Here is a 22,389-nt window from a genome sequence, read left to right as displayed (position 1 = left end):
GGGAGACATTCTATACAGCAGGAAGAAGGGAGATGAATCTTGAGGAAGCTGAAACCATTATCAGAGGGAAAGGCCTGATTATAGTTGTAAAAAGAGACAATAAGACCCCAAACAGGGAAAAAAAATGTATTTAATACTTTAACAAAATGCAAAATAAAGTACCCAAGTTACAAAACAAATTCCTTTGGTTCAGTAATCACACCACTATTTTTACCTTCCAATGGCTACAGACATCATCCCCTCAAAGTGAAGTCACACCGTCCCCCTCATACTGAAGACATCATGCCAAAACTGTCTCACATGCCCTACTGTTCAGTGGAACCACTAGCAACTTACATGGATTTGGGCTGTGGGGTAGGAAAAGGGGGAAAAGGGAAGTCTGAAGGGAAAAGGGAGTCTACACATGCAGAACAAGTAGTGGGGGAACTCTCTGCCGGATCACTATGGTAGGCATCATACCCCTGTACATGCTACGTGAGGCTGAGTCCCTTGGTACAATCACATATAAATACAGACAATTCAGTCACCCTGAGCATTCCCAGGGAGAACAGAAACAAAGAGAGAAGCAAGGAGAGAAGTGATGGTGACAGGAGGCAGATCACAGAATACTAGAGAATATCTAGTCCAGATCCTTAGTTTTACAGATGGGGTGAATGAGGCCTAGAGAAATGAAGTGTCTTACCAAGAGACACACAGTTCATGGCAGTTGGTATCAGAACTCCATGTTTCCTTTCAACGTGAGCAAGAAGAGAACAGGATGGACAAGAAATTGACAGGCCGCAAGGCAGGGCACAGAGCCAGGGCTCTCACTGCAGTTCTGCTGTCTGCTGAGAAGAGTGCCTATGTGATCTTAAGGCTTTCCTGGGTGTCCCCTGAACTCTCAAGAACCAAGGAGTCTTCTGGGTCTTTCTGGGACAGAGGAATCCAAAGAAACTGAGAGCCAGGTCAGCTGACCAGACAGAAGATAATGGCTTCTGACTGCTCCGCAAGGATCTTAAAAGAGTCATAAGCCCAGAATACAAATGTAACCATCTCAGCTTTGGATACTATCACCTAACTGGGGTCAGAAAGAGGAATCATGGAGCTAGATTCTGTAGAAGTCTGAAAACTGAAATAGGAGTTTGCAAAGCACACTTTTATTTTCTATCTAGCTAAAAGTAGGTATTCAATAAATACCTGAATCAATATGAGCATAAATGAACACATGGACACAATGAATATTTGGTTCCATGCGAAATGCTGGTTCCGTTACAGACCCTTATTGAGGGCACTTCTGGGGTACACCTTTTTGTGCTGCTCTGCTGGAACTCTGTGGTATCACATTGTACCCCTGGTAAATGAAACAAAGGAGAGTCAGTGCAGATTTGAAGAATTAAATTAAATAATACAATTTGTCTGATTGGTAGAGATCTGGGGGAAAGGCAGGAAGCCATCCCTGAAGCAGCTGTTTTCTTTCGCTTCTTTCTTCTCCCCAGTACATGAACACAGTACACCAGATCCTAGAGCAATGAAGATGGGACTGCCGGTACATCTCAAAACATGCATTTCAAGTGGTTCGAGCAACCTCTCTCACCATCCCGTCCCCTCCCAGCAGTCACTTCTTGGACAGGGAGGCAGCAGTCGACTGTGATAAAGAGATCTGACTGCACTTCTCAAAGATGACTTCAGCTGAGAGTTTAGGCAGCCCCTGATCCAGAGGGCACTCATCCACCAAGCTGTTCATGGGCGTGGGGGGCAGTGGAGGCTCCTCCTCATCTTGACTCAGTCCAGGTACCAGGGAGTTACCTGCCCTGTCCAATTCCTTGTCTGCCTGCTCCCTACTCACACCCTCTGTCTCAGGCTGCCCTGAAGGGATCTTCATGGAGTCAAAATATGCTGACAGGGCCTCCTGGAGCAGAGGCAGAAGTTTCTTCCGAGAGACCTGGGTGTTGCCCTGAAGATAGGCTTGGAGGTGAGGGTGGGTGCTTGGGGCAGGGGTCAGCTTCAGGGACGGAGAGTGGGAGCGTTCCAGAACTCCACAGATCTAAAGAGGAGACAAGATGGGGAGACGGTACATAAGGTGGGGAAGCAAACAGCTGTGGTTTCTAAGTTAGAGGCTTCTTTTACAAAGAAACATATATACATACACATACATTTATTTATTTATAAAGATTTTATTTACTTATTCATGAGAGAAAGAGAGCGGCAGAGACATAGGCAGAGGGAGAAGCAGGCTCCCTGTGGGGAGCCTGATGTGGGACTTGATCCCAAGATCGTAGGATCATGACCTGAGCCAAAAGCAGACGCTCAGCCACTAAGCTATCCAGGCGTCCCGAGAAACATTTTTTAAATTAAATCATCCAGAATTCAATCTTATTGCTTCCAAAAAAGGCACATTAGCTAATACATATAGCAGCTGGAAACAGAAGAAACATTTGAGATCATATTTTCATTTTGTTGAAGCAAACCCAAGCCTGAAGAGATTATCTTGAACAAAATCAAGTAGATGATGGGAGAGTATGAACCACAACTCAGGACCTCCTCAGCTCCTGACCTAATGTTGTTTTCAAGTGCTTAAAAACTTGAACTCTGTCCTTAGCTAGAATGGGACAAGCATCTAGACTGAGGTCAGGGACAAGACCGATGCAGAAAGAATGAACAGATCAAAATGGGGGTGGAAGGTATGCCAGGTGCGGTGCCGAGTCTGCCCATTCACAAGTATTATCTCATTTAATCATCACAACTGCCTTATAAGATTGGTATTAGTATTACCCTCATTTATAGGTAGGGAAACAGAGGCTTAGGTGGATGGATGAATAGCTTGCCTAAGGTCATAGTTTGAATGAAGCAAAACTGACACTTGAACCCAGGTCTGCCACCAAACCCAGTATTTTTTTTTTTTAAAGATGTATTTATTTATTCATGAGAGACAGAAAGAGAGAGAGAGAGAGAGAGAGAAAGAGAGAGGCAGAGACACAGGCAGAGGAAGAAGCAGGCTTCCCACAGGAAGCCCAATGTGGGACTTGATCCCAGAGCCCAGGATCATGCCCTGAGCTGAAGGCAGATACTCAACTGCTAAGCCACCCAGGCGTCCCCAAAGCCAGTATTCTAAAGACTCTTCTATACATAATTTCTAACATAGGAGGGAGGAAGAGGAGATGGCAGGGCACACTGTGAAAAGAGGATTCCCATTTCCCAGGACAGAGGCAGCCTGTGAGGGGGGAAGACTTTGGCCACCTGTACAGCTTCAGAGAACAGCCCAGAGCTGGTGTGGGAGGGAGAAGGTGGGGAGAAGCACTTCTATGGCCAGAGCACCCTTTCCTTTATGACATGATTAGTAAGAGCCAGCAAATGCTGGCAAATGCTCTGTGCCCAGCAATGTGCTTTACACATGATATTATTTTTAAAAAATATTTTATATATTTGACAGAAAGAGAGAGAATACAAGCAAGGGGAATGGCAGGCAGAGGGAGAGGGAGAAGCAGGCTCTCCACTGAGCAGAGCCCGATGTAGGGCTTAATCCCAGGATCCTGGGATCATGACCTGAGCCAAAGGCAGACGCTTAACCAACTAAGCCACCCAGGACACCCCCAATATTATGTGTAATGATCATATCAGACTAATCAGTGGGTGGTGTTATGCCATGTACAGACTCAGAAGTCAACTGACTTGCTTGAGCTCAAAGAGCAGATAAGTGGCAAATCTGGAACAGAAACCATGTCCATCTGCTTTTTAAAACTGTAGTTCTTTCCACAGTGCCACACTAGCACCTTCTACTGAATAAAATTACATCTGCTTCCTGAAGAGAAGAAAGGATGACATATCTTCTATGGATGCAAAAGATAATCTGGCTATATGCAGACTTTAGCAGTCCTCACACAGTCCAAGAAACCCCAAACATTTCTGGACTGTGTTAAGCCACTTTTAAATTCTTCCCCGGGGATCTCTGGGTGGCGCAGCAGTTTGGCGCCTGCCTTTGGCCCAGGGCGCGATCCTGGAGACCCGGGATCGAATCCCACGTCGGGCTCCCGGTGCATGGAGGCTGCTTCTCCCTCTGCCTGTGTCTCTGCCTCTCTCTCTCTCTCTCTGTGACTATCATAAATAAATAAAAATTAAAAAAAAAAACTTCTAAAAAAATAAATAAATAAATTCTTCCCTGGGCTAATCAGTAACCAACAGAGGAAAAGAAAGGGGAAGAAGTGGGAAAAGTGGCCTAATGGTTCAGGAAAGAAAACAAACTTGCTCTTAGATCCCTTCTCTACAGAGTTAGTGGTAGATACAGTAATTCATCCCTGCATGATTAAGTAGTAGAAAAGGCTTCTCTTGTGTTTCCCATTTTTAAGGCAATAGGGTGAAATGAAAGAAACTGATTTTCAGGGATGAGGAATTAATGATTAAACCAAGAAACATGTTTTAACTCTAGATTTATCACACTGCCTTTTATTATTATTATTTTTTAAAGATTTTATTTATTTATCCATGAGAGACACACAGAAAGAGGCAGAGACATAGGCAGAGGGAGAAGCAGACTCCCTGCAGGGAGCCTGACTTGATCCCAGCACCACAGGATCATGACCTGAGCCAGAGGCAGACACTCAACCACTGAGCCACCCAGGTGCCCCTATAACACTGCCTTTTAATCTGATTTCAAGTTCCTTCTAAACAGGAACTGTGTTTCTAATTCTCTTTGAAATCTCTCTTTCTCAACAGCAGTACAATTTTTTTTTTTAAAGATTTTATTCATCCATTCATGAAAGACACAGAGAGAGGGGATCCCTGGGTGGCTCAGCAGTTTAGCATCTGCCTTTGGCCCAGGGTGTGATCCTGGAGACCCGGAATCAAGTGCCACATCAGGCTCCCTGCATGGAGCCTGCTTCTCCTTCTGCCTATTTATCTGCCTCTCTCTATGTCTATTATGAATAAAATTTTTTTTTAATCTTAAAAAAAAAAAAAGAAAAACACACACACACACACAGAGGCAGAGACACAGGCAGAGGGAGAAACAGGATCCATGCAGGGAGCCTGACGTGGGACTCGATCCCGGATCTCCAGGATCACCCCACAGGCCGAAGGCAGGCACTAAACCGCTGAGCCACCCGGGCTGCCCAACAGCAGTACAATTAAGGATACTCACATATAGAGAAAATGTGGAAAAGCAAGGAGGGAAGATTCTGGAAATGGTTCAAGGGACTTCAGTGTACATACAAGAACCAAGCACAGGTCTTTTTTTTTTTTTTTTTTTAAGATTTATTTATTTATTTTTTGAGACAGAGAGAGAAAGAGTGCGTACATGTGTGTGCTGGTGTTCGGCGGGGAGGGGCCGGGGGAGAGAATCCTAAGCAGACCCCCAGGTGAGTGCTAAGACCAATGAGGGGCTCGACCCCACAGCCTATGAAATCATGACCTGAGCGTAAATCAAGAGTCATCCACTCAACGGACAGAGCAATCTGGGTGGCCTCCAAGGACAGAACTTTACAGCACAGAATGGCGCTTATAAGCAAAGCTCTGTAGGGGCCTCGGGCTGGAGAAGGGACAGACTCACCGTCATTCGGAGCGCTGCATGGGGACAGAAAACAGCCAGCTGCCGCACTGGCTCATTTTGAGTGTTGAAAAAGATAGTCATGGTGACCAGGACGTCACAGTTGTGAGCCTGGCAGAAAGCATGGAGATCTGCAGTGAGGCCAGACCTCTGCAGAAAAGCCTGAAAAAGAAATGGCAGTGATAAGGGCTACAGCTGGACCCTCCTTGTCACCAGCAACAAAACATGCTTACAAAGGGTTTCTTTCCATGTTAACTTGGGGCTTGTACTCCCAAAAAAAGTACCTCACACTTACTCTGTGTTGTCTATGGTGCTGGGAGGCTGGAGGTAGAAGGGAGAAATTGGTCTTGGGTTCAGACAGAATCGGTTTGAAAATCAACTCTGTGACCTATTAGCTATGATTAAGGAGTTATATTAAGCTCCTCAGACTTGAGTTTCCTCATTTGTAAAATAAGGACTAAACCTTCACCAAAAGTGATTGTTTTAAAAATGAAAGCATGATCATGTATGTAATATGCCTGGCATGTACAAGGCTTTCCTGCTCTTGCTGTCAGGAAAGCAAGGTCTTTGCCCTGGAGGTATTTTTATTCTAAAACAGAGCAATGGGGCACACAAATAACAACAGACACGGGCTCTTTATTTATTTTTGTCAACCTCTACTCTTCTCCAAAGTCTCATGCAGTATTTCTCTCTTTTTTTTTTTTTATAAATTTTTTTAAATTTATTTTTTATTGGTGTTCAATTTACTAACATACAGAATAACCCCCAGTGCCCGTCACCCATTCACTCCCACCCCCCGCCCTCCTCCCCTTCTACCACCCCTAGTTCGTTTCCCAGAGTTAGCAGTCTTTACGTTCTGTCTCCCTTTCTGATATTTCCCACACATTTCTTCTCCCTTCCCTTATATTCCCTTTCACTATTATTTATATTCCCAAATGAATGAGAACATATAATGTTTGTCCTTCTCCGACTGACTTACTTCACTCAGCATAATACCCTCCAGGCAGTATTTCTCCATTGAATAATACCACCAGCAATTTCAGATCAGGGCTTTTCTTTACCCTTGGCATTTCTGTGTCGATTTGTACTGTGTCCATTTATGCTACTTGACAAATCTTGTGTGTTCTTTGTTTTTGTTTTAAGGTTATATTTATTTATTCATGAGAAACAGAAAGAGAGGCAGAGACAGAGGCAGAGGGAGAAGTAGACCCCACTGAGCAGGGAGCCCAATGCTTCCGGGACCCCGGGATCACAACCTGAGCCAAAGGCAGACGCTCAACCATTAAGCCACTCAGGCATCCCAAACCTATTCTTGGGCTTGTTTTCCACACTAGGCAGCAGGGGAAGAGACTGAGCTCTTTTGTTTTATTGAAATTATTTAGTATTTTTACATAGTATTTAGTAAGAAGCTGTACAGACTATGAGAGACTGTGTGCAAACCAGGTTGTTGAATGATTTAAATGAGCACGACATGGAACCAGGTAGTAAAATACCATCATCAAAGCTATATTCAGTCACCCATTCAACAGAATTTACTGAGGACCCACTATGTGCCAGGCACTATCAAAGGTGCTGGAGATATAGCAGAAACAAAAGAAACAGGGTGTTCCACCTCTGGTGGAGCTGATAAACTAGCAGAGGAATATAGACAATAAACAAGGAGGGATGCCTGAGTGGCTCAGTGGTTGAGTGTCTGCCTTCAGCTCAGGGTGTGATCCCGGGGTTCTGGGATAGAGTCCCACATCAGGCTCCCAGTATGGAGCTTGCTTCTTCCTCTGCCTATGTCTCTGCTTCTCTTTCTCTGTCTCTCATGAATAAATAAATAAAATCTTAAAAAAAAAAAAAGACAATCAAAAAGGAATCCATGGAACTGATTACTTCAATCCAGTTGGTGCTCTGAACAAAATTCAAAAATTTTTAGGGATTTTTGAGCACAGAGGATATTATGTTAGTTACAATGGTCAGGAAAGACCTCTTAAAAGAGGAAACATCTGAATTAAGACCTGAGTGATTGGGATCCCTGGGTGGCGCAGCGGTTTGGCGCCTGCCTTTGGCCCAGGGCGCGATCCTGGAGACCCGGGATCGAATCCCACATCGGGCTCCCGGTGCATGGAGCCTGCTTCTCCCTCTGCCTGTGTCTCTGCCTCTCTCTCTCTCTCTGTGACTGTCATAAATAAATAAAAATTAAAAAAAAAAAAAAAAAAAAAGACCTGAGTGATTGATAAGAAGAGCCAGCTCTGCAAAGGGAAAAGCCAGTGCAAAGGCCCTGAGGTGGGAATGAGCTTAATGGTTCCAATGAACAGAAAGAAAATTAGTGTGGCTGCAGCACTGTGAGTGCAGAAGCAGGGCTAGGAGATGAGGTCAGAGAGAGAGACAGATGAGGGTCAGATCAAGGAGGGCCCTATAATCCACAGTATGGCCTGTAAATTCTATTAGGTCTACAATGGAAAGGTAGCAGAGGGAGGGGTTTGCTGTGATTGACTTACATCTGTTTTGCTTTTTCGTTTTGTATTTTTTCGGACTTACATCTTTATAAAGAGATCTCTCTAGCTCCTGTGGGAAGAATGGTTTGTAGGGGTACAAAAGCAGAGGCAGGGAAAAACAGTATGCAGGCTCTCGCGGTTGTGCAGTGAGAGATCATAGACTGTGGGAATGACAGCAGACATGACAAAAGGTACACAGGTACAAGATAGATTATGGAGGGGAGCCAAGAGTGAGGGGCAAGGTTACACACATAACCGAAGCCTTTCTCTTCCCACCTACACCTATGCTTTGTTCTTACCTCCAAATCCATATATATTGCACTAATGGCCACCTTGGTGCCATGTGTGGAGATGGTCTTCTGGTCCTTTCTCAGCATCTGCTCAGTGGTCAGTCCTAGACAATGGATGTGAGACCAGGGATCAAACAAGAGAGCCCAGGATCCCCAGACCAGGAAGGTGAGGACACCAATACAGGTCAAGAATGAGGAAAAACACGTCCTCTCTTTGAGAGGGGAGATACGGAGAGTGTAATTACATAATAAAAAATTCTTTTAAATACTGGAGTTACAACAGTTGCCTCTAGAGCAAGGGACCTTGGAGGGAAGACTGAAGAAGAGACGCTTTTGCCACTTCCCTTTGTGCAGAGTTTTAACTTTCTACAAGGACATATGGTACTTTTCTTTCCTTTTTTTTTTAATGTCAACAAGTGGTATCTAGGTAAAAATTGATGGAAGTTTTTTTTTTTGTTCTCCTCTTTTATCATTTGTATATTCACCCTTAATGTTTCTTCTGCTTCCCTAAATAATCAACTAGATCCTACTCAGATAATTAGCATTCCCTCAGCAGATTTTACTTATATACCTATACTTTCTGATTAGCAGAAACCTGACACTCTTAATATATTTCTCCTCTTCCTACCCAACAGCCAGGATAGAACAATCTAGTAAATGATTGATTATTTCATGATCAGACTCACACACTACCTTGGTTCTCTCTGCTATAAAGCTTAAATCATTATTTATGCTCTGAAATTCTTTTTTTCCTTAAGATTTTATCTATTTATTTGACAGAGCACGTGCATGCGCACAAGTAGGGGGAACGGCAGGCAGAGGGAGAGGGAGAAGCAGACTCCCTACTGAAAGGGGAACCTGACACAGGGCTCAATCCCAGGACCTTGGGATCATGACCTGAGCCAAAGGCAGGCGCTTAACTGACTGAGCCATCCAGGGGCCCCTGAAATTGTTTCAATGGTGTTCAAGGATACAACGAAAAATTGGGGTGCCTGGGTGGCTCAGCTGGTTAAGCAATTGACTCTTGATTCTGGCTCAGGTCTTAATCTCAGGGTTGTGAGCTCAGGTATGTGTTGGCCTCCATGCTGAGCATGGAGTCTGCTTAGGAGTGTCTCTCTTTCTCTCTCCCTCTGTGTCCCACCCACCCTGTATGTGGGCTCTCTCTCTCTCTCTCTCTCTCAAAAAAAAAAAAAAAAAAAAAGATACAATGAACAAGTGAAAGGGAGAGAAGTCAGTTTACCATCTCATACCTGATATATCAAACTTTGCCTTTTGTAGAGAGTCAAAGATGTCATTTCTCTTAGGCAGATCTGGGAAAAGGGCCTCCAGTTTCTCCACATATTTGTTGTCTTTGGGGGTTGCCTTTCCAACTTTCAGGTCCATGTTGACACAGTCCAGGATGATTGTTCCTATGGAGACGAGAGATAGAACTCAAATCCTACAGCCCTCCATTTGCAACCACTAGGACACACACAACCCTCAAACCAGATGGACATAATACAAAGAAGACTTATGTGGCAAACAAACTGAAAACAAAACAAGAAACTGGGACTATGCCTTGAGTAAGACCTCCCAAATCCAAATTAAAATGTAGGCAGGAAAATGGGAAAAGGCAGAAAGGGGTGCCTGAGCACCCCAATCCTCAGAGATCTTGAAACCAATCAGAGAGAGATGACCTCCCTTCCTTAGGCCAAATTCCATTAAAGAAACTTAGAAATTGAAAAAAAAAAAAAAAAAAGAAACTTAGAAATTGGAAGAGATACTCTAGTCCAACTCTCTCTTTCTCTCTCTCTCTTTTTAACAAATGGAGAAAATGAAAGTGAGAAAGGTTAAGAAATTTGTTCAAGATCATATAAGTATCTTATATACAGGAATGGTATTAGAATCTTCTGCTTCTGTGGCTAGTTCTCTTTCTATTATATAAAGCTACAGTAGGCAGCTTCTAGGTCGGTCGACCTGTGCGTCCTTTTTGCTTTTTCCACAGCCTTTTAATGCTTAATTGTCCCCTGAAAGGACTCAGCCTTTGAAATGGACTGGATAGCTTTGAGTGGGTATGATCAAGCCGGAAGAGTCTAGACTGTTCCACTCTCCCTATCTGAAAGCCACCCTGAAAGCCAGCCTCACCATGCAGAAGAGCTGCAATTTGCCTGTCCAAGATCTCTGGTGCCCCCTCCAGGATTCTCTCAGTCACCAGGGTAGCACAGGACCCCACCAGCTCAACTGAAACATGGCAGGGAGGGCAGTGTTTCTGCTCAATGGGCCGATGGTCTAGCACCTCTGCTACTGCCTCCTCTAGGGCTGTGTCACTTCTGTGTGGGGAAAAGAGAAAGAATGATAGGCAGGGGCACTCCAGCTGGGTCTAACCAAAGCTCTACCTCACCCGTTAAGGAAAATGCACATTTTAGGCAAACACTCAAAACTTTGGTTACTTCTACTTCTGCCTCACTGTTCTCAATTCTTTTCTTTCATGTTGTAACTGAAGTCATCAAATAGTATATAAGTGAACTTGGTGAAGTATCAGCTACAAGTATCTTCCCACGTCTTTGATGTCCTTTGGAATTGCTTTTCTGATTTGACACCTTTGGCATTCAACATCTACATCTCTCCTGTCATCTCAATCCACTTAATGCCCAAATTCCATGCAGTTCACCAGATCCTATGGCTTCTATCTTAATCCCTACCCAACCCCACCTTTCCAATCCTCTGCTACTGCCTTATTCTAGGCCCTCAGTATCTCTCACCTGGATTATTCCAACAGTTTCCTAACCAAAGATATACTCTCAGTTTCCCTAAGCTGTCCTTCACAAAGTGGCTGAATGATCATCTGAAAATGTAAATTTGATTGTTAGGATCCAGAATAAACAGAACTCACAACAGTTGCCCACTACCCTAACAATTTAGTCTAGTCTCCTTGGCAGGGCCTATAGCGTCTCCAGGATCTGACCCCCTCTCTAGTCTCACCACTTCCTATGTCCTACTTCTCTGTCACATTTTATGCTCCAGCCATGCAAAACAAATTCCAGGTCTCCCAACTCACCATGTTATTTCATGCTTGCCTAACTTTGCTTATATTAATTCTGCTCTCTGCCCAGATGCTCTTCCTAACTAACTACCTTGCCTCCCCACTCCAGGAGCCAACACTCAAGAGTGAGATCAAGGGTCAACTCTCTCAGGAGACCTTTCCTCACACCCTCCACTCCCCTCAAGTATATTTAACTACTCCAACCTTTATGCACCTCTTGTCCTCTAGAGTGTTGGTTATCACACACCTAACATTCAACACAATGACACTAATGAGATACTGCCTTACGTAGGAAATAATTTTGCCTTTAAAAATCAAAAATAGAGTTACAACAATTATTCAAAGGCTTCTATTCCAATAAGTCTGCCATGAAATAATGATACCAAAAGCAGATTTAAATGATTTCTGAGTTTTCCTTTAGTTTAACCTTTCCATGTTTCTCTTTCTTTTTGTTAGTTGCATAATTGGAGAACTGACAGTATTTTCTGTATCTCATATGACCCAGCAATTACAATTAGCTTGTGAGATCCCCAAGAGCAGAAATTCTTTCTTCCTCTCTTTATTTCTTACTCATCAGAGCTCAATACAGCACATGATAAGTATCAGCTCAACTTCCTTTTACTTACTTGGGTAAGACATGATGGTCAACAAGGATAAGGGTGAGTTGGCCAGCCTGGTGCAAGGCGTGGAGGTCAATCTCATCCCGGAAAATCAAGAGGGACTCTGGAATGTGAATCTTCTGAAGGAAGAAGACATTGTCACCTCGTAGAGGTAGCTCAGAACGATTTATATTTAAAACTGGCACAAAGACTTCCTCAGCCTCTGTTGTCTGGATAAGGAAAGTGAAAAGAACACAGGCCAATGTTTTGGAATAAATAGGAAAAGTAACAAGATTATTGGGACCAAAGGAGATATGATCTTGGGTAAGTCGCTGCCTTTTTCAATGCCACAACTACCCAATTGGTAAAAAATAAAAGGACATCTCTTGCCCTCTCACCTTAGAATAACACCAAGGACAACAAGATAACTCATGGAAAAGACCTAGCTCTTTTCCATGAGCAGAGAAAGGATTATCCATCTTCAAGAGCTGACCTGGGCATGAGATCGCTGGTACCCAAGAAGAACTCAATAATAAACTGTTTGAATTGCTTTATGACTTCAATTCTTCAAAATAGGGATGCCTGGGTTGCTCAGCGGTAGAACGTCTGCCTTTGGCCCAGGGCGTGATCCTGGACCCAGGATGGAGTCACACATCGGGCTCCCTACATGGAGCCTGCTTCTCCCTCTGCCTATGTCTCTGCTTCTCTCTGTGTCTCTCATGAATAAATAAATAACATATATTTTTAAAAATTCTTCAAAATACTTCTACTCATTTCATCCCCCCAGCAACATTGCAAAATAGTATCATTTCTGATTCTATAGATGGTGACCTGACACTCAGCAAAGTTAAGGAATTTAACTGACCCAAGACTAAATAGTGTCAAGTAGCAGAGCTGGGTCTTGGACCCAGATCTTTTCATTCTAGGGACTCTGCTGCTAAGTACTCACCTTTGCTAGGTAAAAAGCCAAGGCAAGCGCTGACACCATGGAGTCCAAGTCACAGGCTTCATTTCCCAGCACAACATGCAGCGGCCGGGACTCCTGGTGAAGGAGAATGGGACACTAGCAAAGGCATCTTTATCTATTTCCGTTTACCTTATACTTGAACAGGGCTTCACACACGTTCTCACTGATCTTCACAGGGGAGGCAGGTCACATAATTTTATGGGTACTCATTTCACAGGTGAGGATATTAGCTGAAAGGCCCCCTGTGTTCAGCTAAGTTTAAGCATTCCACACATATCCAGTAAGTAGAAAGTACCTGTCTCCTTGATTGTTAACTTAAAATAAAACAGCAGCAGGGGTGCCTACGTGGCCCAGGGCACCTGTCTTCGGCTCAAGTCATGATCTCAGGGTCCTGGGATCAGCCCTGTGTTGGGTTCCCCACTCAACAGGAAGCCTGCTTCTCTCCCTACCTCTCACCTCTCCTCCCCTATACTCATTCTCTCTCTCTCAAATAAATAAATAAAATCTTTATTAAAAAAAAAAAGAAATGCAGTAAATAATTCTCTCACTTCTTATGCTTTTTTGGGCACACAAGAAATCAAAGATAGAGCAGCTGGGTAGCTGACATATTCAAACCAGATCAACCTGTTTCTTGGGGTTATTTGCTCCCCTGTTTTCAAAATAGGGAAAAGCATCCTTATACTTCTAAATCATGAGAGGTGAAGAGCTCTTGAAAATAAAGGTAAAGGGGCACCTGGTGGCTCAGCAGTTGAGCATCTGCCTTCGCTTCAGGTCGTGATCCCAGGATCCTGGGATCAAGTCCCACGTTGGGCTCCTCACAGGGAGCCCGCTTCTCCCTCTGCTAGGTCTCTGCCTCTCTCTGTGTGTCTCTGAGTAAATAAATAATCTTAAAAAAAAAAAAAAGGGTGTGTGTGGGGGGGGACACCTGGGTGGCTCAGCAGTTGAGCATCTGCCTTTGGCTCAGGGCATGATCCCATGGTCCCAGGATCAAGTCCCACATCAGGCTCCCTGCATGGAGCCTCCTTCTCCCTCTGCCTATGTCTCTGCCTGCCTCTCTCTGTATGTCTCTCATGAATAAATAAAATCTTAAAAAAAAAAAGGTAAAAATAAAATTTAGTCCATGATCCAGTTATCCAGTCCATGAAAACTCCTCCAGCCCAGAGGAGCCTCAATAATAACCAAATATAACCAACTCTTACTACCCAGGCTTGGACACTCTCCCCAGCAGGTTCAGATTAAAACAAGAACAGTTGCTGCTGCTGGAACTTTTATTTTTATAGCTTAGTTTTATAATTCATTATTATTTTTAAAGTAATCTCTACATCAAATGTGGGGCTCGAATTCACGAGCCTGAGATCAAAAATTGCATGCTCCACTGACTCAGACAGCCAGGTGCCCTGGAACTTTTATTTTATTAAAGATTTTATTTATTAACAAGTAAATTTATTGATGGCAAACTAAATGGTGTTTGTAGCATTTTTATCGTACAGTAGATTCCATCCATTCACTATACTTTTTTTTTTTAAGATTTTATTTATTTATTCATGAGAGACAGAGAGAGAGAGAGAGGCAGAGACACAGGCAGAGAGGGAGAAGCAGGCTCCATACAGGGAGCCCAATGTGGGACTTGATCCTGGGTCTCCGGGATCAAACCCCGGGCTGCAGGTGGCGCTAAACCGCTGCGCCACCAGGGCTGCCCTCACTATACTTTTCTGAGTTGTCCTACATGCAAGTACACTTTTTTTTTTTTAATTTTTATTTATTTATGATAGTCACAGAGAGAGAGAGAGAGAGGCAGAGACACAGGCAGAGGGAGAAGCAGGCTCCATGCACTGGGAGCCCGATGTGGGATTCGATCCCGGGTCTCCAGGGTCGCGCCCTAGGCCGAAGGCAGGCGCCAAACCGCTGCGCCACCTAGGGATCCCGCAAGTACATATTTTTAATGTTGTCTGTCTTCTGTGCTGTTCCTGTAAGTTTGCTATTAAAATATATTAAACTATAAAAAAATGATTTTATTTATTTGAGAGTGAAAGGGAGCAGGAGCAGGGAGAAGGGCAGAGGGAGAAACAGACTCCCTGCTGAGCAAGGAACCCAATGTGGGGCTTGATCCCAGTACCCTGAGGATCATGACCTGAGCTGAAGGCAGTCACTGAGCCGACTGAGCCACCCAGGCACCCCTGAAATACCACTTAATCTCCAAAACAACCCAAAGAGATAGGTATTTTAAGAATGATTATTTCAGGGCAGCCCCGGGGGGCGCAGTGGTTTAGTGCCACCTGCAGCCCCGGGTGTGATCCTGGAGACCTGGGATCGAGTCCCACATCGGGCTCCCTGCATGGAGCCTGCTTGTCCCTCTGCGTATCTCTGCCTCTCTCTTTCTCTCATGAATAAATAAATAAAATATTAAAAAAAGAATTATTATCTCTTTTTTTAAAAAAACTTTTTTTTTTTTAAAGATTTTTATTTATTTATTCATGAGAGACACAGAGAAAGGCAGAGACATAGGCAGGGAGAGAAGCAGGCTCCATGCAGGGAGCCCGATGTGGGACTCGATCCGGGACTCTAGGATCATGCTCTGAGATGAAGGCAGACGCTTAACCACTGAGCCACCCAGGCATCCCAAGAATTATTATTTCATTGCAGGAATGAGCATCCTGCCAGATGCAATGAGACCATAAAGTCCGTGGCTCAGCTTAGGGCAGAATTCTTTCTTTCTTACCGGTTTACTTTTGAGCTACTATCTCAGGCTGCCTGTAACAGAGGAAGGAATAAGAGACAAAATCAGACATACCAGTTAGAGCAGAGTTTACTAATTTCTGTACTACTGGCATTTTGGACTGGATCATTCTTTGTTGTGGGGGCTGTGCATGGGAGGATGTTTGGCAGTATGCCTGGACTCTAACCACTAGATGCCAGTATCACCCTCAGTCGTAACAATCAATGTTTCCAGATGTGCCAAATATTCTTGGGGGGCAAAATCACTGCCAGCTGAGAACTACTGGATTATAGGGAGGTGAAAATCCAAACACCCTGACTTCTTCAATATCAAGGAAGATTTGCTAGATGCAAGAGTTTCGAAAAGTAGAAAGGGGTCCAAAGAAGCAAAGTACAGCAAGCAACAGTTATTAAGTAATGTAATGATAGGAGGAAAGGGAATCTAGGCAAACACAGAATCATCTTGCCTGTTTGGCTGTTACCCACTCCCCTCTCTCCCCCAAAAAGGTACAATTTTAGAAGACTTCAGGTGGCTTAAATTACCCTCTCCAGGAAATAGACAGGTTTTTTTTTTTTTTTAAGTTTTATTTATTTTAGTAATCTCTACACCCAACATGGGGATCAAACAAACAATTCAGAGATCAAGAGTCAGGTGCTCTTCCAACTGAGCCAGCCATACATTCCAGGTTTTTATTTTTAAACCATCTTTTCACGCTTCTCCTACTCCTAACTCCTCAGAAGTATAAAAAGCAGAGGTTACTACCCATCGAGGTTGTGCAGAAATGATCTCTGGGGGAAATTCTGCACCCATTTCTCTAAGCCTACCTCACAAGGGTGGCTGCCCAGACCCACTAGTAATGAGCAGTATGGGAGAGGGGAGATTCTTTTTAATATTAAAATCTTTTGGGCAGCCCCAGTGGCGCAGCGGTTTAGCGCCGCCTGCAGCCCGGGGCGTGATCCTGGAGACCCTGGATGAGTCCCACGTCGGGCTCTCTGCATGGAGCCTGCTTCTCCCTCTGCCTGTGTCTCTGCCTCTCTCTCTCTGTGTCTCTATGAATAAATAAATAAAATCTTTAAAAAAATAAAATAAAATCTTTTTCCACATAATATGAGAATTTAGTCCTATAGTAACTCCTTTAACTTACAATTCCTCCTCCTGATACCAGAGAAGGTCCCCCTGTTTCCTGGACATCAAGAACTGCCCAGATGACTCTGGACCAAAGTGACAACAAAGCATCTGAAGTAAGTGGCTACAGAGATAATGTGCTCACTGAAGCAGTATGGGGGGCAGCGTGTTGCCCAGAAAGGGAACTGTGTAATAAACACGAGCGGCCATATGGTTCTGACTCTGGAGGTAAAAAGGTACAAGGAAAGGAGAAAAGGCAGAGCAAGCGGGACAGACCAGGTCCTGGGCCCTTGAAGAAACTTTCCCAAACTCACTCACATGAGTGCCACTCCAGTTGGAACAGGAACGGTCAGATCCCCAGCACAGAGAGAAGGCTAAGCAAAAAAGCCAAGATAGTAGCCAGAGGAATGAATACAAAAGGAATCCTCCAGGGCTTTTAGCTTTTCTTGGAACTGGACTGAGCAGGGGCTGTGGTGGCGGTACCTTCCCTTTCAGGGCCCAATGCCGCCCCAGCCTGTCCCTTCTATTTACCACCCACAAGATATGTTGTGTGTATTCTCAGCTTTGCCCTTCACCGTGTTTGTTCTTCTCTATCAGAAAGCACCAGAACTGGGTAGCCCGGGAGGCTCAGTGGTTTAGCGACGCTTTCGGCCCAGGGCGTGGTCCTGGAGACCCGAGAGGGATGGGTCCCTTACATCAGGCTCCCTGCATGGAGCCTGCTTCTCCCTCTGCCTGTATCTTTGCCTCTCTCTCTGTGTCTGTCATGAATAAATAAATAAAATATTTAAAAAAAAAAAAAAGGAAAGAAAGCACCAGAACTGCTATTTGAAGAGACCACAGAATAGGGTTGAATCCAGGTTCTGCTTCTTACTTTGTTATGGGATTTGGGCCTAAGATTCATCTTTTGTTTTAAAAATGATAATACTGGGACACCTGGGTGGCTCAGCGGTTAAGCATCTGCCTTCAGCTCAGGGAGTGATCCTGGAGTCCCGGGATGGAGTCCCACATCGGGCTCCCTGCAGGGAGCCTGCTTCTCCCTCTGCCTGTGTCTCTGCCTCTCTCTGTGTGTCTCTCATGAATAAATAAATAAATTTTTTTTAAAAAAAGGAAAAACATATGTAACTCTTAACACCCCATCTCTACCCTATCCTCTACCAGCTGACAGCACAAGCCAAACAGCCTCACTTTTCTGACCATGAGAGGAAGAGCTGAGGGCAGATATAGCTATACTTAGAACATGAGGAAACCTGAGCTGCCAATGCCAAGAAATACAATCTGAAAGCCCCATGTAAATACAAACTTTTCTTCCTAACAAATAAAACACCCAAACCCACAAGTCACAATGACTGTATTCTGATGTTCTTTCTGGCCTCAATGCGGGGAGTGAGGATGGGCTCTAAGGCTGGAAAAGGCACCCACTTTCCTTCTGAAGCTGAATACAGTCTAGTGGCCTACTCTACAAAATAGTTAATAAGGGAGGGAAAAAAAAAAGAGAGGGGGCAGCCCGGGTGGCTCAGCAGTTTGGTGCCTCCTTCGGCCCGGGGCCCTATCCTGGAGACCTGGGATCGAGTCCCACGCTGGGCTCCCTGAGCAGAGCCTGCTTCTCCCTCTGCCTGTGTGTGTGTGTGTCTCTGTGTCTCTCATGAATGGATGGATAAAATCTTAAGAAAAAAAAAAAAAAAAAAGAGAGAGAGAGAGAAATAGACAGGGAGCCAGAGACAGAGTTCTCCCAGCACAATGGTACAGATACTGACGAAAGGACTGTAATGTCTGAAGGACAGCAGCCACTCCTGATTCCTGCCTTCCGATTCCTGCCTTATGTGTTGAGCAGTGCAGACAACAGATTATCCGAAGGCCGCTGGATGAATACTACACTAGATTGCAGCTCCACCCTGAAGCAAAGGTTTTTCCCTACTAGAATTAAAAGATGAGTTACCATGAATAGGACATTTAGTTAAACAGGATTTCTTTTAAATGGAACATCCTACTATCGTTATGGCAGAGGCTGTAAAAAATTTCTCTGGTATCAGATGCCAGAGAAAAAATATGCTATCAACAGGACAGTTGGTGGGTTATAAGCTGTCTTTCTCCCATGTAAAAGTCAAGCATTCACATTTCCCAAAGAGTTAACCTAACGGAAACACCCAAACTTTAAATAGAATCTCTGGCTAAATCATGTCTTTCTTTACCAAAAAACAACAGTGAGGCCTCTGGGGAACTGGATGGGGAGTAGAAAAAAAGATCTTGTTCTTTTTCATTTCACATCTCTCTTGTATTTAAATTTTTTCACTGTATGCATTTACTATTCTATAATTAAAAGCTATCTAGGGACACCTGGGTGGCTCAGCGGTAAAGCGTCTGTCTGCCTTTGGCTCGAGGCGTGATCCTGGGATCCCGGATGAGTCCCACATCGGGCTCCTTGCATGGAGCCTGCTTCTCTCTCTGCCTATGTCTCTGTCTCTCTCTGTCTCTGAAATACATCTTTAAAATAATAATAATAATAATAAAACCTATTTAAATTATTGGCGACCACCTGTGTGTCCTGCCACCAGTTCCTCCACTAACATTCTGTGAGTCCGATTTTTTCATTTCTTCCAGCCCTGGCCAAGTTGTGTAATAATAACTCTAAGATACAACCTCACCTTCACAAGTTCGGAAAAACAAAGACCTAGATCTTGCTCCTTGGGGATGAAGCAGGCAAAAAAAGGTCAGGATTCCAGCAATACTGGAAAAACCCAGTATTCTTCAGCTCCATATTGCTGTAGAAGATAGTTAACCCGGGGGAACTCTAAAGCATAGATGTTGAAGGATAGATGCATGCAATAAAAGGCTATTTGGTGAGGTTTCCATCCAAATGGTGGAAAGGAGGCCTGTAGTTTGCGTTACTGTGGAGGCAAACATTTCACCTGCTTAGCACTTGGAGTGCCATAAAGATTCTACCTTAGTCCTCCAATGAGCTCCATGTGGTGGAAATCAGATGTAACCAAATGAATTGCTTCCAAATCGCCCTATGCATTAAATCAACTTTCCCAAAAGGAAAAATCTAGTGCAATTAGTATTAAACTTGTCTTTTGTCCCTATACTTCAGGTGAGGACAGTCATTTACGCCAGCAGCGGAGTGGGCAGTAGGAAACAGGTAATTTCTAGGATTTTGTCAAAGACCAGAATCTATCCGCCAGGGGAATGTGCAGAGTTTAAGACACTTCAAAGAAAGCACCTGTCAGCCATCTGTCTAGGTCTCCATATGGGCAGTGTAACTTGAAGTAGGGGAGCCAGGTGACCTCCTGGAGCCTCTCTCTGGTCAGCTCTTAGCTGCTAACTGGGAACAGCAGCCTGATGCGGCCTGACGGGTGGTCAACTCAGCTGGGAGATTCCAACCAGCTCAGAGTACCAAAAATAAGCCACAAAGCATTCAGGAGTCAAGCTTATAGCTTTGATTCCAAACACACTTTGTTTAGCCCTCCCAGGCGGGGGGGTTTCTTATGTAATTTATGTGAGTTAAGGCCACAGAAGAAAACTGGAGGCAAAGGAATGCAAGTTTTTGGTCAACAACAGATCTGCCTGAGGCACTGAGCACGTTTAGCTTAAAAACAGATTTAAAGTCAAACCACGATTCTCTCATCTAGAATGAGCTCGGCCCGCCAGACAGAAACAGCTCTTCTGAGGCTTAATCCGTGGGCACAGGCTCCCTAGTACCCCGGGACTCACCTGGAGGCCTGCCGGCCGCGGAGGCCCCCGCGAGTGGGCGGAAAGAGGAAGGGGGGCACGACTGGCGACGGCACAGCCCTTCACCGCTCCACGGAACGGAGCCGGGCAACAGCGAGCAGAGGCTGGGATGCAGGTCCTCCTCCCAGCCCTTGGGGAGACCCCAAAGACGGGGGCCAAAAGCCGGGAGACTGAGCAGCACTCCCCAAGGCTAGGTTCTCCTTCCTCGGTCCTCTGGCCCCAACCCGATGTGGTCCCAAGCCCGCTCCCCACACACCATCCGGGCTCCCCGGATCCCACATCTTCGCTCCTCCTGGACCTCATGCTCCATTCCTTACAGCCACAGCCCGGGATTCGTTACCTGCAGAGCGGCTCGACAACCCTGCAGGTAGTCCTCCATGGTGAAGTCCCAGGTGTGCCACCGCCCCTGGCCGTGGAGAGGTTACCCGGCGGACGCGCCCCGCTCGGGACTCAGGGGCTCGGGGCGAAAGTCAGGAGGCGGGACTCGAACCCGCCACACCGCGACTCATTTCCCCAGCCCCCGGAGGAAGTGCGTAATCCGGGGCTCCTGGAATCGGACGTCGCCCCGCCCCCGACGGCGGGGGCGGAGCTCTGCGCCCGGAGACTCACGGGACCCGGGAGGCGCGCAGTGGGGCGTGGCGGAGGGCGTCCTGGGAAACGTAGTCCGGCAGCTCCGAAATGGCTGTAAGAATCGAGGAGAGAATAATTTTCCGAGATTACTCATTTGACAGAGAAATGTATATGTGTCACAGTAACCTGCGTTGGTGGCATCTCTCGAGTCGGGCTAAGTATAGCATCTTTCCATAGATTACATCGAGCATCTGGCTGGCATCTTAAATTACACAAGGCAAAAACAGCTTAGCCTGCCTTTCTCGAATTCTCCCCTTTACCAAACGGACCCACTGCCGCCAATTTTCTGCTGTCCGTGTTATAAAAACATTAGAATCACCTTCGACCCCTCTTCTTCACCTAATACCTACGGCCTCTTGCCGACTCCTGCTGCTACTTTACCGCCCAGTAGCCCGTCTGTCTACAGCCTTGGCAAATGCCTCCTCATGGACGGTTGTAACCTGGGGTTTTTGCTCCCTGCCTCCCTAATTGCTCAAACTGCCCTTTCAGCCTTCAGAGCTGCTTGAAGTTTCATCCTGCAGTAGCCTTGTAAGTCAAGGGAGGAGGGCCCTTCAGAATGTGGAGCTGGGTTCCAGCCTCCCCTAACTGCCACCTTCCAGCCCCATGGTGGTGTAGGGTGCTGCCAATACGTGAACTGATCATCAAATGCCCCTCCCTTACCGACCCTCCCTGGATTTCTTACTGCCAGCTTTTCCTGCTCTCCCCTCCCCACGCCCACCCCAGAAGTTGAAAGGAGGTGAGGCCTGTGTTGGGACAGAGGACCAGAGCCCAGGGGTATTAGATCTCCTGCTTGCTCGGCTAGTTCTCTCCTTGTCTTCCCAGAGTCTGGGGAGTCGTGTAGAGGACCTCCAGGGGCACAGCCCAACCAGGTCCATTTCTAAGGGGAAAAAAAAAAAAAAAAAAGATACATAAAGGCTTAGAAAATAGCAGAATTTCTTTTTACTTTAAATGAATAAATATGCAAATATCGTGCTCTTTGGCACTGCTTCTGTGGGTCCAGACCAAAGGCCTGCCATATCCACGGAGAAAGCTCAAATCCAACCAGCTGCTGCTGTCCAGCCCTGCTCCTCCCCACGCTCCGCAAGGGCACTTGCTCTTCCCTCTTCTCACCAGAGAGGCACAAGCGCTCCGTCCCTTTCAGAGGCAGGCGGAGGGAAGAGAAAGGGTCTGTTGTTTTTCTCTCCTTGTTTCTCTCTCCCTCACTGCTAATCACCAAGCTGCTGACCAGGTCAGAAAGCCCTGATAGAAAATCTCCAGTGCTGGGCAAGTCCCTCCTTCTCCAGGGAGCTTGTCCTTGACTAATTTTTCTTTGT

General features: G+C 45.4%; 1 protein-coding gene across 8 annotated transcripts; it reads right to left on the bottom strand.

Moving 5' to 3' along the window:
- Positions 1–112: 112 nt before the first annotated feature.
- On the bottom strand, positions 113–21,037 carry PRUNE1 (prune exopolyphosphatase 1). 8 transcript variants are annotated; one of them, XM_025453077.3, is made up of 9 exons: positions 20,787–21,035; positions 15,599–15,630; positions 12,862–12,954; positions 11,940–12,142; positions 10,416–10,600; positions 9,542–9,700; positions 8,301–8,395; positions 5,522–5,680; positions 113–2,023 (listed from the first exon to the last, which is right to left on the bottom strand). In XM_025453077.3, exons 3-9 carry the CDS (start codon positions 12,898–12,900, stop codon positions 1,595–1,597), a joined length of 1,269 nt encoding a protein of 422 aa, XP_025308862.1. In that variant the 5' UTR covers positions 12,901–12,954; positions 15,599–15,630; positions 20,787–21,035; the 3' UTR covers positions 113–1,594. The 8 variants fall into 8 exon arrangements, with proteins under 8 accessions (XP_025308862.1, XP_025308859.1, XP_025308861.1 ...); XM_025453074.3 differs by lacking the exon at positions 15,599–15,630 and having other exon boundaries at positions 20,429–21,035; XM_025453076.3 differs by lacking the exon at positions 15,599–15,630.
- Between the last annotated feature and the right edge of the window lie 1,352 nt (positions 21,038–22,389).

The sequence above is a fragment of the Canis lupus genome, chromosome 17 (assembly GCF_003254725.2).
Source record: "Canis lupus dingo isolate Sandy chromosome 17, ASM325472v2, whole genome shotgun sequence".
NCBI lineage: Eukaryota > Metazoa > Chordata > Mammalia > Carnivora > Canidae > Canis > Canis lupus.
Note: the sequence above shows the minus strand (reverse complement) of the source record. Positions and strands in the feature narration are given on the sequence as shown.

What these genes read in the sequence shown, in the direction of transcription:
- PRUNE1 (XM_025453074.3), bottom strand. Translation starts at nt 20,749, where the DNA reads ATGAGGTCCAGGAGGAGCGAAGATGTGGGATCCGGGGAGCCCGGATGG. An exon ending in GACCATCATGTCTTACCCAA is followed by an intron (nt 10,601 to 11,939) that starts GTAAGTAAAAGG and finishes TTCCCCACACAG; the next exon opens with AAGTGACACAGCCCTAGAGG. An exon ending in CAATATATATGGATTTGGAG is followed by an intron (nt 5,681 to 8,300) that starts GTAAGAACAAAG and finishes TTTCTTTTTCAG; the next exon opens with GCTTTTCTGCAGAGGTCTGG.